The 18,016-nt window shown below is 41.7% G+C and overlaps 1 protein-coding gene across 2 annotated transcripts in view; it reads right to left on the bottom strand.

Moving 5' to 3' along the window:
• Positions 1-18,016, bottom strand: part of LOC110442393 (UPF0415 protein C7orf25 homolog) — a 196,287-nt gene that overhangs the window by 40,362 nt on the left and 137,909 nt on the right. For both annotated transcript variants that reach the window (XM_021485979.1, XM_021485977.1), the window contains exon 6: positions 5,456-5,536. In XM_021485979.1, the coding sequence (XP_021341654.1) occupies positions 5,456-5,536 (81 nt within the window). The remainder of the gene's footprint in view (positions 1-5,455; positions 5,537-18,016) is intronic.

Here is an 18,016-nt window from a genome sequence, read left to right as displayed (position 1 = left end):
GATCTGTCTGGCACGTTTACGAGACATTAGTTTTCTCACAGTGATGTATTTATCTGCGAGCTAATGCAAGTGATACATTTGTTTTGCTCTCTTGGTCTAAGATTCTGTAAACTTCCAACCGCGATTTATACCTCGGTAGGAATTATGTTACAGAATCTTAGTCCTCGACTGAGATAACCCGATCTCGCTCAGTTACAGGTAATAGACATTATCAATCAAACCACACGATAGCTGCGACACCATATCAGAAAGTCGATAGCTACGACACCATATCAGGAAGTCGATAGCTACGACACCATATCAGGAAGTCGATAGCTGCGACATCATATCAGAAAGTCGATAGCTGCGACACCATATCAGAAAGTCGATAGCTGCGACACCATATCAGAAAGTCAATAGTTGCGACACCATATCAGAAAGTCGATAGTTGCGACACCATATCAGAAAGTCAATAGCTGCGACATTATATCATTAAGTCGATAGCTGCGACAACATATCAGAAATTCAATAGCTGCGACACCATATCAGAAAGTCGATAGCGACGACACCATATCAGAAAGTTGATAGCTGCAACACCATATCAGAAAGTCGATAGCTGCAACACCGTATCATAAAGTCGATAGCTGTGACACCATATCAGAAAGTCGATAGCTGCGACACCATATCAGAAAGTCGATAGCTGCGACACCATATCAGGAATCCTATAGCTGCGACACCATATCAGGAAGTCGATAGTTGCGACACCATATCAGAAAGTCGATAGTGACGACACCATATCAGGAAGTCGATAGCTGCCACACCATATCAGGAATCCGATAGCTGCGACACCATACCAGAAAGTCGATAGCTGCGACACCATACCAGAAAGTCGATAGCTGCGACACCATACCAGAAAGTTGATAGCTACGACACCATATCAGAAAGTCGATAGCTGCGACATCATATCATAAAGTCGATAGCTGCGACACCATATCAGGAAGTCGATAGCTGCGACACCATATCAGGAATCCGATAGCTGCGACACCATACCAGAAAATCGATAGCTGCGACACCATTCGGGAAGTCGATAGCTGCGACATCATATCATAAAGTCGATAGCTGCGACACCATATCAGGAAGTCGATAGCTGCGACACCATATCAGGAAGCCGATAGCTGCGACACCATACCAGAAAGTCGATAGCTGCGACACCATATCAGGAAGTCGATAGCTATGACATCATATCATTAAGTCGATAGCTGCGACACCATATCAGGAAGTCGATAGTTACAACACCATATCAGAAAGTCGATAGCTGCGACACCATATCAGAAAGTCGATAGCTGCGACACCATACCAGAAAGTCGATAGCTGCTACACCATATCAGAAAGTTGATAGCTGCAACACCATATCAGAAAGTCGATAGCGCCGACACCATATCAGAAAGTCAATAGTTGCGACACCATATCAGAAAGCTGATAGCTGCGACACCATATCAGAAAGTCACATGAAGAACCATGATACAGTTGTGTGACCGCACAACGCACCAAAAATAGCGTGCGCACACCGTGCATACATCGTTCACACACCGTCGTCCACACATGGTGTGCACAATTGTGCGATTTAACAATTGTTCGCCCCGCTGTGCGCTTCTCTCCGCACAACTGTGCGATTTGGTACAATTTGTAGATCAATATTACGGAATGAAACAAATACGGAAAGCTAGTATGCAATAATGAAAACTGTATATATTACTGTAATTGATAGCTGCGACATCATATCAGGAAGTCGATAGCTGCGACACCCTATCAGAAAATCGATAGCTGCGACACCATTCGGGAAGTCGATAGCTGCCACACCATATCGGGAATCCGATAGCTGCGACCCCATATCAGAAAGTCGATAGCTACGACATCATATCAGAAAGTCGATAGTTACAACACCGTATCAGAAAGTCGATAGCTACGACATCATATCAGAAAGTCGATAGCTATGACATCATATCATCAAGTCGATAGCTGAGACACCATATCAGAAAGTCGATAGTTACAACACCGTATCAGAAAGTCGATAGCTTCGACACCATATCAGAAAGTCGAAAGGTAAGACACCATATCAGGAAGTCACTAGCTGCGACACCATACCAGAAAGTCGATAGCTGCGACACCATATCAGAAAATCGATAGCTGCGACACCATATCAGAAAGTCGATAGCTGCGACACCATACCAGAAAGTCGATAGCTGCTACACCATATCAGAAAGTCGATAGCTACAACACCATATTAGAAAGTCTATAGCTGCGATACCATATCAGAAAGTCAATAGCTACGACACAATATCAGGAAGTCGATAGCTGGGACACCATACCAGAAAGTCGATAGCTGCGACACCATATCAGAAAGTCGATAGCGACGACACCATATCAGAAAGTCACATGAAGAACCATGATACAGTTGTGTGACCGCACAACGCACCAAAAATAGCGTGCGCACACCGTGCATACATCGTTCACACACCGTCGTCCACACATGGTGTGCACAATTGTGCGATTTAACAATTGTTCGCCCCGCTGTGCGCTTCTCTCCGCACAACTGTGCGATTTGGTACAATTTGTAGATCAATATTACGGAATGAAACAAATACGGAAAGCTAGTATGCAATAATGAAAACTGTATATATTACTGTAATTTCTCATCACAGTCATGAAGATTATGTACAGTTTTACAATGCATGTAACACAGCATTACAGTGACCATTGAATGGGTTTGGCTCCAAGGTAACAGAACAGGTAAATAACAATTTGATGAGTGACCGGAGTTTTACCTGGCTTGTACGTATACCTGACACATAGAGCTGATATGCGATACCGTACGTTTAGTATTTGTTATTTGCATTCGGTTTGCCTATAGCTCCCCTTCACCTGGGATTTCACACCTATGGCCCTACCCGACGAAATACGTAAGCGCCCCGGGGGGGGAAAACTACGGTTCAGGTACATGTACAAAGTGGCTATGTTTACCTGTTTACGGGACTGTGTTGTAATTTCATATGTGTCGATTAAGGTCGTTTAAAAAATACTGAAAACACAATTTCTGAGGCATTCCTCAATTTACACCAACCACGATTGTTATCGCACATCGTTCGTCCATCGTGCACACAAATGTGCGCAAGCAATGACTGTTCAACTTTTTATCGTTCGCACATCGTGCACACATCGTTCACACATCGTTCACACACCGTGCACACATCGTACGCACACCGCATATCGTGTAACGTTGTGCGATCCCACAACTGTATGCATGCAATTCTTTGAAAAATTTAAATGTAAATTTATATGCTTCACATTTCTAAATACGCTTGTTTAACCCTAAAATATTATTACACATGTCATTAAGGTGCCTTAAGCAATATTTCAAATTTTGTATGACACTATACAAACTCATTTTTGATTGATGTTCATTTTGATAAAAATATGATTTTTTTTTCTCAAGAAAACCTAGCCTGTTTTTTAGCAACAGATTGTTACCAGAACATGTTTATTTACTTGAATCAATCACAGTAATTATAAACATAAAACAGAACAATACAAAGCACGATTAGATGTAGACAGCAGACTGTAATTCTATTTATTAAGTGCGTCAAGGTTGTACTTAAGGTAATCATGGTCTTCACATACGATTATCGAACTACACTGGTACAAACTGTCGTAATGGTAGGATATTTCTTATTTCTGGGTGTTGGACATTTTTTACATGACCGATATTCATAGAATCTTTTGCTTATTGGATTTTGTATGTTTAACTCAACTAATTTGCGAAATGAAACAACATGCAGGTCAAAGTTTTCAATGGTTACCCAGTATAGCGTATAAAGTATTTATGGTAATATTCTGTATAGGTAACAGGTGTATCAATGTACATTATCTCTCCAGTGTTTGATTTTCCACCTGATGTCACTTGACAACTCTACACCGCTTGAGGTAAACATGATATATTAAAAGCCAGAATATTAATCTCAAAGGAAAGAACGCAAGACAAGACTTCTACATTTATTCTACATAATGTTCTTTATGAGTGAAGTGGTGCAGTAGACTAAATCCATTATACCAGGACAGCTACCCTCACACCATGAGGAAATCAGTAATTTTCATGGATTTTACCAGCACTGCCCTCAAACCATAAGGAAATGAGTACTTGACATAGATTTTACCACTAACAAATTCTCCTCAAACTTTGAGTAAAGTACTTCAATTGTTAACATATTTTCAAATCAGAATGAGTAGCAATTCAATATTACATGTTCATTGATATATGATGTGATTATAGATATATTGAGAGATCAAGTGTGACTAAATGTTGAGTGATAAAGTGTGACTAAATGTTGAGAGATAAAGTGTGACTAAATGTTGAGTGATAAAGTGTGACTAAATGTTGAGAGATAAAGTGTGACTAAATGTTGAGAGATAAAGTGTGACTAAATGTTGAGAGATAAAGTGTGACTAAATGTTGAATGATAAAGTGTGATGCAATGGTGAATGATTAAAGTTTGATAAGTATGTGTTAAGTATGTTTCAATGTTGAGTGATAATTTGTGACTAAATGTTGAGTGATAAAGTGTGACTAAATGTTGAGAGATAAAGTGTGACTAAATGTTCAGTGATAAAGTGTGACTAAATGTTGAGTGATAAAGTGTGATGCAATGGTGAATGATTAAAGTTTGATAAGTATGTGTTAAGTATGTTTCAATGTTGAGTGATAATTTGTGACTATAGTGAGCATTTAGGTTGAGTGAAAAAATTCACTAAATGTTGAGTAATTAAGTGTGACTTGATGTTGAATGATAAAGTGTTAGTAAATGTAGATTGATAAAGTGTGATTAAATGTTGAATTTAAAAGAGTGACTTATTGTTGAGAGATAAAGTGTAACTAATTGTTGAGAGATAAAGTGTGACTAAATGTTTAGTGATAAAGTGTGACTAAGCTGTGACTTAATTTTGAGTGGAAAAAAATATCACTAAATGTTGAGTGATAAAGTGTGACTAAATGTTGAGAGATAAAGTGTGACTAAATGTTGAGAGATAAAGTTTAACTAAATGTTTAGTGATAAAGTGTGACTAAGCTGTGACTTAATTTTGAGTGGAAAAAAATATCACTAAATGTTGAGTGATAAAGTGTTACTAAATGTTGAGAGATAAAGTGTGACTAAATGTTGAGAGATAAAGTTTAAATAAATGTTTAGTGATAAAGTGTGACTAAGCTGTGACTTTATTTTGAGTGGAAAAAAATATCACTAAATGTTCAGTGATAAAGTGTGACTAAATGTTCAGTGATAAAGTGTGACTAAATGTTCAGTGATAAAGTGTGACTAAATGTTCAGCGATACAGTTTGACTAAATGTTCAGTGATTAAGAGTGACTAATTGTTCAGTGATACAGTGTGACTATAGTTTAATATCTAGTATGACTATATACAAACCTGGTGCTCTGCAGCCCTCACAAAGCCCATATTTGCTGTAGTTGTTACTGCTCCCAATTCATCACCAGTTCCAAAGATCACCTTAAAAAACAAAATTCACTAATTACAATACACAAATGGGGCAGTGCAAAGCATGTAAGGTGGTTACCTTTTTCTCAAACACACAGCTGTGGATCAATATAAAACAAGAAACCGCCAATGGCGATATGGCCGGATTGTTACAGTACATTTTAATGTAAAGCATCACATGTACAGTGATAGGCATCCTTGAAGATTCATAAGCCATGCAAGTTTAGCTGGTGTACAACATGTAGTTACTTAGTAACAGACCTAAACCAATATTCTTAACCTGGTCGCTGAAGCAGAAAATGTAGATCAGAAGCAGCATCCGAAGCATTGCTTGTGATAAGCATCCTTAGATACATAAGCAATGCAAGTTTAGTTGATGTACATACAACACAAGTAGTTACTTGGTAACTGACCTAAACCAATCTTCTTAACCATAGTGCAGATGGGGTCTGACCTCAACCTAGTCAGTCAGGTGGAAAATGTAGGTCAGAAACAGCACCCGAAGCATGGCATGTGATTAGCATCCTTAGATACATAAGTCATGCAAGTTTAATTGATATAGGATAATTCATAACTTGGAAACTGAGCTTAACCATTCTTCTCAACCTTAGTGCAGACAGACGGATGGACAGACGGAAATTGCCAATCTATAAGCCCTGGTTGCGTTGCAATCCGGCCAAAAATATTTCCTGGAAAAGGTTGGATATATAATTGGGCCATACCATTTGAACATGCTTAAAAAACTGTCTACCTCAAGTGAAATATCTCTAATACCATCTTAATCTACATTGAAATTTTCTCCTGGCTTTGAAAGATATTTTGTTCCCTTTCAGTTAACGAAATAAAATTATAAGTTGTATCTCTGTAGGAAAAACGGCTACAACTGAAAACAAGGGAACTGCAGGGGGAGGAACAATAAATGCTGGTACAATGCCAAACTGACACACTTATATTCTTGTATTAAGATGTACGAAATTATTGAAAAATGTGTCAAAACGAAACTACATTTCTACTGTATTACTCTGTAAAGTTTAATAATTCTGCAATGTTATGAAAGGAGAAAACACATGGTACTTTACTACCCAATTAAGCAGAAGGAATAACTGTATATGTCTGGATTAATTCTTTGATAACATTATAAAAATAACATTTATTTGTAAAGGAATTGCTTCCTTTTGCCCATATTTAAATCAACTGGATGACAGGAGAAATAAGTCTACCAAGTTTCAAGAAAATAAGTAAAACAAAGCGGGAGAGGGTCTCTGAAAAAGATTTCCATGTCAAAATAAACAAAGGGCATATCAAATAAAAACTTTGATTTGGGAAAATCATCCAAATGAGAGTAGAGCTAAGTCCACCAGGTCTCAAGATGGGGCAAAAGATCTGTGGACAAATATCGTTACATGACAAACAGACAGACAACACCATACCACGGCTTATTTAAATGTAAAAAAGATATTCCATGTACCCTTCAATGGATTTTGTCTATATTTAGTTTATTAACATGGTAAGTTGTACATGTGATCAGATTCTGGTAACCATCAGAAATGGCCTGTCAATTAGACACTTATGTCCTTGATACCTGTCAATTAGACACTAATGTCCTTGACACCTGTCAATTAGACACTAATGTCCTTGACACCTGATAATGATTAGTATTCCAACTTGGTCTGTGCATGATACCTGTAATAAAGTCCTTTACAGGTTGTGTTGATAAACGATTCCAACAAATCGTCTGTAATATTGAATGTCAAAATATTGAGACACACAATGAGGAGAATTTATGACAAAGGTAGCCGAGAAGCGTAACATTTATCATGAAGAGGATCACAGAGAAAAATTGTCACAGGATTGCGGAAAAAAAGTTTTGATTTGGACTGACGCAACAGTGTCAATAAAGGGGTATATTCTGCAATCAGGTCTACAAAACTGTAGAAAAAAATATCAAGCTCGCAATAAAACTGTGGAGTTCTAAAAAAAACATGATTATTGTATTTATAGACAAACAAAAGATTCCAGAGGGATCTTGGTGCCCACCTTTGTACCATCTTCATTAGTTCTTTGTCAGTTCGATCTTTTCCTTCTTTCTCTAATCTGTTTGATCGAGTCATGTTAACAGTAAATGCACCTTGAGGTAACTTTTGATCTAAACTTAATACTGATGTGTATGAAAGCCAACCTTCAAAGTGAGTTTGTCATTTCGCATATTTACTAGTACAGTACTTAATGTGAAAGAAATAGAATTGATCATTGCAATATGAGAAAGATCTGTTTAGTTCTTCTTTTAATCCATTTTGTTTTTATCTGATCAGTCTCAAATGTAACATGCACAACGAGGGATCAAGGGGAACCAACATTTAAAATTTGAGAAGGAGTCCTCTGGTACTTCCGGAGAAATAGCGATAACAAACTTTCACTATCAAAATCCAACATGGCTGCCTGTCGGCCATGTTGTTTATCCGATCAGTCTCTAAAATTGCCCTGCACAGCTAAGGACCAAGGGGAACCTGCATATAAAATTTGCGAAAGATCCCTCTGGCACTTCTTGAGAAATACCGATAACAAGAATTGTTTACGGACGGACCACGGACCACGGACGCAGGGCGATTTGAATAGCCCATCAGATGACGGTGGGCTAAAAATACAACCTGCATCACTCATCAAGTCACACACAGAAAGTCAAACTGGATCATTGTAGTCAGACTTGTGGTGAAATCCAGGATCACATTTGTAGCCACAGACAAGAATATGTATATAGTGTTCTGGTAGTTTTGGTGATAGATTCATTTGATCTACATTTTACTTTGAACTTTTCCTGATTGAATTCCAGTCAGCAGGGAGAACTTCTATTCACCATAAAAGTATATTACACAATTATTAATCCACAAGCGTCACTTCACAAACGTACACTAGCCATAAAGTATCAATCAGCTTAGTTATATTGAACATCAAACAGCAGGCTTGTTTGTTTTTATATAAGCTTTTTTTAAAATCTCATGCTCTCATCTCAAAGAAATAAATTAGGATATTACATCATAGTCTAACTATTGTTCTCACTCATGACACAGAATTTAATGCTCCAGGGGTTCCACTTTTTCTTGAACAAGTACTTTCATCTTTAGCGTTATGGTTTAAAAATTGATGTTTTACACAGGAATCTCAAATATCAATGAAGTTTCTGTAAACCATAATATATAAATATTACATCATAACTGTTTCATCTCTTAACATGAAAACTTAGTACTTACTAGCCTTTATCACTCTTTGATTCACCACACATACGAAACATTATTCCTCACCACATTCGTGGAAATGCATGCATTCCTCATCATTTTGATGAACCACATATTCAATCATTCACAAAACTGTATTCAGTCCTAGCTGTATTCATTCCCAACTTACAATACCTATGACCATTCATAACTTTACATTTTACTTTTACCATATTCATCAATGTATTCATTACTATATCCATTACAATATTCATTAACAAATCCATTATCATATTCATTTATATATTCATTCCCACAGTAATTAATATACGCATTACAATATTCATCAACATATCTTTATTGAATAATACTTACCACCAAATTCAGGGCAATATTTATTATTTCATTGCCATTTTGGAGAATGTTAGAAATAGTCACTAGTACAGTTACCAAACCTTCAAAATCAGCTGTTTCATTAAACCCTGACGCCTCTGAATCACCACCAAGTGAAGAATACATTGTTGTTTATTGGTTATGTGATAACATTGACAGTTGGACAGCAACAAAGATCTGGTTGGTTACATGTGTTGATGGCAAAGTAATTACAAACTGTCAGCTAGTATCAGCAGGCTACAAAATTATCTACGATGCTTGGAATATCAGACATGGCTAACAATGTGGTTGTCTTATCGAAGACAGTCCTGGGAGACATTTGATTTTCAGGCATATATGATTTTTTATATGCTGAAGAATATATCTCTCCCTCTGACTAAAAAACACATAAAATATACAAATGACTTTGCCACTTTATATAAACCTGACTTTTTCTTTGCATGTATGGAATTATGATTATCTTTGTGAATTCATCGGCAAGCCCGCTGGTTTCTGTTGTGCGTCACAAACCAATTATTGCGAAGCTTTTATTTCAGGTGGCAGTAACTATATGTCCCAGTAAATGGGTTATTTATAGTGCTGATAGATAATAAATTTGAGGTTTTTGAAGTAAAACCAATTTTCATGATGTAATACTTACCATAACTTAAGTATGCATATACAATACCTACACCCATCTTTGTAGCCCAAAAACAAAAGATTCAAATATCCCTACCTCCCTAGCTACCGTGATGTAACCTATATCTAGATGACAGAGCCACGGAGCCAGGCAGCCAGGATGAGGAGGCAAGGGAAGGAATACAGGGTGGGACTCCATAAAGTTATGGTAAGTATTACATCATGAAAATTGGTTTTACTTCAAAAACCTCAATTTCATTTCAGTAATAATTACCATAACTATAGTATGCAAATTCGTCTTACCGTAGTGGAGGCTTCGAATCCAGGCAGACCAGGCTGACGGAACAAACTCGAGACATGCTCAAGGTAGGGAAAAGGTTCAAGGAACCCCCCTAATAAAGCCCCGAAAGTAATTAAAAAATAGAAAACCTCCCCGTGAAACGAGCAGGTGTACCACCATGGTGCCTGATGGCATACTATTTAAAATCACTGAATTACTGTGGAGGAACAGCCACAGACTGTGCAACCACCACAGGTCCAAGGGAATACAATCCATCAGAATGAGAAGCCAAGGACCGGAGATAAAAATCCGTGAAGGTAGTCTGTCCGCGCCAGAAAGCCGCGGACATGACCTCCTGAAATGGGGACCCATTGAGGAGGGCCCATGACGCAGCAAGGGCTCTGATCTCATGAGCTCTCACCTTATACAACGCCCGAACCTGATCATCTGAGTGGTCGTAACCGTACTTGATGACCTGACAGATCCATCTAGACACTGACTGAGAGGAGCTATCCTGTTGATCCTGCTTAATGGGCAAAAACAGACGAGATCGAGGACCCCCCCCCGGTTTTACCGAGGAAAAACCTAAGCGCCCGACAGGGACAGAGCAACCTATCCCGTTCCTCAGACCCAACGAAGACAGTCAAAGACGGAATCTTAATCGGATCGGGCGAGCAGCCAGGAACCTGATTCTTAGCCATAAAGGCAGGATCATTGAGAATGGTAACGGCAGAGTAATTCCTTGACCATCGGAGGCAAGACGGGAGAGAAGACAAGGCATGAATCTCACTCCTCCTTCGACCTGAGGCCAGGGCAATAAGGAATACCACCTTGTAGGTAACAAACTTCAAGGAGGCAGACGCTAAAGGCTCATAAGGAGTCCGCATCAGCGATTCGAGCACCAGTAGCAAATTCCACTGCGGATCCAACACCTGTCCAACCCAAACCCCCTAATCAAGGCAGAAAGAGAGGAGGACGAGCCTACCTCCGACCTACCATGAACAGAGAGAACACTAGCAATGGCCGTGCGATAACCAGCGATAGTGCCAGGGGCAAGATTGCGGTCCCTAAACAGCCAAAGAAGGAAGTCCGCAAGCAATCACCTGGACAGTAGCCTTGATCGGATCAACCTTCCTGCCGACACACCAATCACAGTAAATCTTCCATCTTGACTGGTAGACAGCAGATGAGGAAGCCCTAATTGATCGAGCGATGCGATCTGACACGTCCCTAGAAAAGCCTGCCTAAGCGAGGCCTCCTGAGATAGCTTCCACGCGTGAAGGTAAAGGATCTCCGGACGAGAGGGCATCGTCCTGGACCGAGGCTGGCGAAGGAGGTTTGCTCTGAGAGGAAGAGCCAGGGGCTCTTCCACCCGAAGCGACAAAAGCTCCAGAAACCAAGGCTGCCTCGGCTACAGGGGCGCTATCAGGAGGAGGGAACACTGATGCTCCAGAAACTTCTGCAGCACCCTGCCCACCAGGTTGAAGGCCAATCCAGAGGTAGAGCGTCCACGGCCCAAGCACTTGGATCTGGAACCGGAGAGACAAACGGTGGCAACTGATTGTTCAGTGAAGTGGCGAACAGGTCTATGTGAGGCCTGTCCCACACCTGACAAATTCCCTCGAAAATCGAGGGATTCAGTTGCCACTCTGTCAAAACCGGCTGGCAGCGCCTGGAAAGAGTATCCGCCAGAACATTCAACCTGCCTGGTAGATGGTTGACACAAATTGTCAACTGCATTTCCTGACAAAGAAGAAGAATGCGGATAGCGAGGGCACACAGGGTGCGAGACCTGGTTCCCCCCTCTGTCTCTCCAGATATGCGACAACCGTAGTGTTGTCCGTAGCAACACAAACCACCTTGGAATGCAGGATCTCCCGAAAAGACTGCAGAGCCAACAGAACAGCCATTATCTCGAGCACATAGCTGTGCTCCGAGAGCTGTTCCCCAGACCACTCCCCCGACTGGCAACGCCCATCAAGATAAGCTCCCCACCCTGTCATGGATGCATCCGTGTACAGGGTCATAGTGGGAACCGGCTTGGACAAAGGAACCCCTCGGAGCACATTGTCCTGATGAGTCCACCACCCTGCGTACTCCTTGACCGACTGGTTCAGAGGAAGCAAGGCTTCCCAATCCCTTGAAGAAGGGACCCAGTTGGCAAGGAGAAACATCTGGAGCGGCCTGATGTGAAGTCTCCCTAAGGGGACCACGATTCGGCCAGGGCGTTGAGATATCCCAGAAAACTGAGAAACCAACGTACCTGGACTTGAGACCGGCCGATGAAGGTCAGAGCAAAAGCCCTGACCTTCTCCAACTTCTCCATCGGTGGAAGGGCGATGCCCTAAACCGTATTGAAATGGTTCCCCAGAAAAACAAAATCCTGAGATGGGGAAACCTCCGACTTTTCTCTGGAAGGAATGAAGCCGACCTACAGTAAGAGTTTCAGAACCAACCGGGTGACCTGCACCTCTCACTAGGTGGAGCATGAGGGAGTCGTCGAAATAGATGTGAACATCTATTCCTCGAGAGTGCAGGAATCCCACGACCACCTGCAGCAGCTTGGTGAAAACCAAAGGTGCAGTCGTGAGCCGAACGGCATGGCCCGGAACTGGAAGACCTTTCCGTTGCAAGTAAAACGGAGGTACTTCCGTGCCGACTTCTTGATGGGGATGTGGAAGTAGGCGTCCTTCAGATCTACTGAAGTCACCTACATTTCCTCTCTCACGGAGGCAATAATACCCCGAGGAGTCTCCATCTTGAAGTGAGGAGAATCTACGTGCTTGTTGAAGGCACTTAGATCTATGATGGGACGCCACGCCCCAGATTTCTTCCGAACCAGAAACATTCTGGAGTAGAACCCGGGAGTGCATCCCGACATAGGAACCTCCTCGACCGCGCCCTTGGTAAGCATGGTCCTTACTTCCTCCTGGAGCGCCAGAGCCTTTTCCGGATCCTCCGGTGGAGGAAAAAAGATTGGCTCCGACGCTAAGGGCGGATCCCGCACTAGCGGAATGCCTAACCCCTCCTTGATCACAGACAAGGCCCATGCGTCTTCCGTAATTTCCTTCCACTCTGGAAGGAAAGCAGAAATTTAAGACGACCACCCCACAGGAAGATCTGGTCGAGGCAGATCGAGACCTTGCCAGGCAAGAGAACCGTCTGCTGATCTGAAGCCTAATCCTGCGGGAGAAGGACCTAAGCTTGAGCCGAGAGGACTGCAGTCCTCCCGGCCAAACTCGTCGTCTGACACGACCAAGGAGGGAAGAAGAAAGTCAGGAACCTTTCTTCTTACCCCCAGGAGGGTTCTTACCCTTCTTACCCTTCCATTTGTTGCCCTTGAAGGGAGGCTTATACTTGGGCTGTGCAGAGGACTGCGAGGCCGAAGGTTTAGCCTTCTTCTTAGGAGGCGCTGACCCCTGCAAGGTACTGGCCTTCTCAGCCTGAATCCTCTTCACCAGAAGTGCAGAGGCGACCAAGTCCTCCTTCAAATCCTTCTGTACAGAAGGAAGGGCCCCACAGCAGCCTCAGGGTCACCCTCATCCTGGAAGTCCTCCTCTGAGGGCAAGCCCTCCTGAGGACCGTCATCAGACGACTTGGAAAGACCAGCGTCTATATCTGAGCAACCAGGTGAAAGATGAACAACATCATCGTTCTCTGCCATACCCACGCCCTCAACATCCATAGCCTCCACACCATCCAGACCAAAAGCCTCGGGCGGAGGAAGTGGGCCAGCCAGAGGGGCCAACCCGAGAGAAGGCTCCCCGTACCGGCATTTAGTTGCAGTGTGCCTAACGGCTGTGGCTGTAGGTTTAGGCTTAGTAGCCAAAACCCTACCCTTGGACCCAGAGACCAACGAGCCTGCCTGAGAGGCAGAAGTCCTAAAGGTCCGACACACCTTCTTAGGACCAGCTGATAAGGCCCCCGAAGTAGCAGAATNAGGAAAAAAGATTGGCTCCGACGCTAAGGGCGGATCCCGCACTAGCGGAATGCCTAACCCCTCCTTGATCACAGACAAGGTCCATGCGTCTTCCGTAATTTCCTTCCACTCTGGAAGGAAAGCAGAAAGACGACCCCCCACAGGAAGATCTGGTCGAGGCAGATCGAGACCTTGCCAGGCAAGAGAACCGTCTGCTGACCCGCAGCCTAATCCTGCGGGAGAAGGACCTAATNGCCGGGATGCTGCCGCAACCCAAAACCATCCGCAGGCTGGTAAGGGCGGCCCAAGGATGGTTGCCCGCAGGCACCCGTATACCCTAAGCCAGGGGAAAACGGAGGCTGGAAACCGGCCCTNACCGAGTCCTCCTTCAAATCCTTCTGAACAGAAGGAAGGGCCCCCCAAAAAGAAGTGGACCCTGAAACTCGAGACCGGACCTAATAGGACCGGGTCCGGGTAACTGACCGGGAGGGTACGCCTGACCAGCATTGATGCCGGGATTAGTGAGCTGCGCGTCAAGAAAGTCACTGTTGTCACAACAGGACCTGAACCCGAAAGAACAGGCCCGGCACCAAGACTGTCCTCAACGACAGCACCACCTGGAATGCCGGGATCACTGACAGAGTCAGTGACCGGCGGCCGGTAGTCCCTACCCAAAGGCAAGCGCGAAAGCTTGCGGGCGTTCCCGGCCAATTCGACCCTTGGCTGTGCCAAGCCAGGGTCAGGCTGCCCCTCCCCCACTCCAGGGAGTTCCTGGACAGGAAGGGCCACCCCCTGCTCGCGAGAGGGACTCGCCAAAGCAAGACCCCCCGAGACAGGAACAGAGACAGTACCACCAGACCCCAGAGAGCTGGTGGCACGACCCCTACCTCTCTGCTTCCCTCGCTTACTGGAAGAAACAGACGAATCTCTCTTACGGTAAGTTGAGGGTAGCTTTGGAACAATGAAGTCTTTGTCCTGAGATTTAGTCTGTGAACAAAGTTCACAAGGCGAAACGTCACTGCAAGGACGACACCTGGGACAAGCATCATGAGGGTCCTATCCACAAAGAAATGGGAACACCCATGAGCTCTACCTCATCGCTGTCCCGACCGAGACATACCTTCCAAAGCGAATGTTAACAAAAATTTACAAGCAGATAACATGGAAAAAAATGATAAAATACGATAGTACAAAGTAAGCAAAGTAGAAAGAATTTCACCCGTAATATAAATCAGAAAACGGTTAAAATAAATAACGTTTGCCGAAACAAACAACCGTCACCGAAATAAACAGAGGTCGGAAATTAACCCACGATAATGGCGGACCGTGGCACACCACCGGCACACGTGGGGTAAAATAACCGGCCGTAAAAGGCACAAAAATAATTTTCTACAATAATTAATTATATCAACAAGGGCAGATGGGTATAAGGCACACAAACTGCGCAAAAAATTGAGTTGACACTCAAACTAAACCGACAAAACAAAGTTTTGAAATGGAGCAAGCTCCGGGTGTCAGCAGGCAGCAGGCGCCATAAAAGGAAGAGGAAGGGAGATCACTCCGTGGCTCTGTCATCGAGATATAGGTTACGTCACGGTAGGGAGGTAGGGATATTTGAATCTTTTGTTTTTGGGCTACAAAGATGGGTGTAGGTATTGTATATGCATACTAAAGTTATGGTAATTATTAATGAAATGAAAACATCTGTTGAACTATAACTATACATCTTTTGTTTTTGGGCTACAAAGATGGGTGTAGGTATTGTATATGCATACTAAAGTTATGGTAATTATTAATGAAATGAAAACATCTGTTGAACTATAACTATACATCTTTTGTTTTTGGGCTACAAAGATGGGTGTAGGTATTGTATATGCATACTAAAGTTATGGTAATTATTAATGAAATGAAAACATCTGTTGAACTATAACTATACAGACAGCTAGCAGACACTGCCTTAAAGGTTTTTTTGTCACCAAGTCCAGAAATCTCAACCCTTTTGACACAGTGACCTTCTTAATCAGTCTTGAGAAATAATTCACATTGAGAACGGTGTGGTCTGAGTTAATGATTAAACAGGCGAGTGTTTGACACAGCATACTGGTGTCAACCTTGAGCTTTGGAACCTCCACTGAGGGAGAAAGTGTGTGAAACGCCACTGAAACTACTTTGCTCAATTTATTTTTCCCTTTTTAATGTATCAAAGTACCTTCAAAAAGCATATATTTGATTCAGACACAGCTGTTATGATCACTACACACACCGTTCAGTAACTAGATCATTTGACCAAAGGATGTATAGATTTTGAGTTTGTGTGAGTTTGGACTTGTCAATGAGGGAGTTTCAAGGGAGATAATGGTAAATTTTGGTCAAAATGAGAGAGTCTTTCTCCTAATGGGGAAGGTTTGACAGCATAATGCCATTGCATACATTTTATATTCAGTCATAATATTCAAATTTTACAGTTCATCTAAATTTTCACTTTTGTCAGCTTCTACTTTCACCATATATAATCACCCATGGCCAGTGGTCAGTTCCTTAGTTTAATTATCAAATTATCAAAGCACAAAGTTCAGTTCTCACAAAGTAAACATGTATGTCTGTAAAAGTGACACTTTCTTTTTTCAAAGCCATCACAATTAATGTATATGGCAGTGCCGTTTTCTTACATGGCTTGTATTATTTGTATGGATGTTTTCATCAAGTTCATACCCAGCATAAGTGGTTTACTTTTTGGAACCATTTTTTGGTTCCTATAACCAAAGTCTGGTATCTGTTTCCTTGTGTAAGTTATAGTCTCATTCCACAGCGACAAATGACCTGTTTCAAGCATTTTCTTTTTCTTTATGCTTGTCTTTACCTTTGGCCATTATGAACTGTATAAGCACATTTTCCCCCTGATGTTACTGGGGATTCAATTTAACTCCTCATGATTGAATCTATTTCTTTAAAATGTTATGGATACTACCCAATAATTCCTGCAACACATTGAGTTAGATAATTTCCAAATAGCATAAAGTTCTCATTGTGTATGGGGGGGGTTTCAATTATGTATGTCACTCAATTTAATATTAACATACCGGTATGTCAATTTGTCAAACTTTTGTGCTTTCTCTATATAATATCATTTTTTTGATGCAGAAATTCTTAAAACAATTCATTATTTTCCACATAGCAATTGAAGTTTTAAAATATAAACTTTATTTATTTTATAACAATTATGAAACAAAATTTTACAACTTATATTAGTCCTTCTTGTTGGCCCAGATGAGAGTGCGCTGTCACTATAGGGTCTTTTAAATTATAAATTGACATTTTGAGGGTCTATATAAAAATCTGTCACAAATTCATCAAAATTCATTCTTGCTGAAATAACCCAGCTGTTTTATGGAAATATGTCCTAAACAACATAAAATGTAGACATTTTCCTTGCAGATAATAGTTACCCTTCCCATCCACTTTAAAACTACTTTATCGAAATCAGATATCCCATGAACTCTGAAAGAAACCTATATGACCACTGTGACTAAGGAAGATAATGCCATTGCATCGCAAATAAGTTTGATGAATGAAGGATAACGTATAGGCAGTCTTTCTCTTAAGAGAAAGAAAGATGTAATTACTAGGTCTTCAGATGTCTCTGATACAGTCGGTAAATCTAGACATCTATCAAGACAGAATTCTGCTACTGGACAGATTTCCCTGACAAGTTAATCTCTCTTTATATGCTTTAGTCATGGCCATCCCTTGAAAATACCACCGTAAAATACACATTGGATAGAACTCGAGCTAAGCTATTGGACTTGTGAAGGATATTTCCCCAACAAGGAAGGAGTCGACAGCCACTATTTATGCATAGGAGTCGCCAGGCAATATTTATGTATAACGGCAGTATTTCAGACTGGAGACAAGATATTTTCCATTCTCCAATCTGTCCCCTCTGACAGCCAGTCTATACTTCAATTGTTTTATAATCAATGCCAGCTTCACGGTCAACACAAGTTTAAACAGCACAGTCCTGTAACATGTAGTAACCCTAATTGCTTTTCATTGATCAAATTACTCCTGCA

Source organism: Mizuhopecten yessoensis, unplaced genomic scaffold (genome assembly GCF_002113885.1).
Source record: "Mizuhopecten yessoensis strain PY_sf001 unplaced genomic scaffold, ASM211388v2 scaffold716259, whole genome shotgun sequence".
NCBI lineage: Eukaryota > Metazoa > Mollusca > Bivalvia > Pectinida > Pectinidae > Mizuhopecten > Mizuhopecten yessoensis.
The sequence above is the reverse complement of the archived record's forward strand: the minus strand, read 5'-3'. Positions and strand labels throughout refer to the sequence as shown.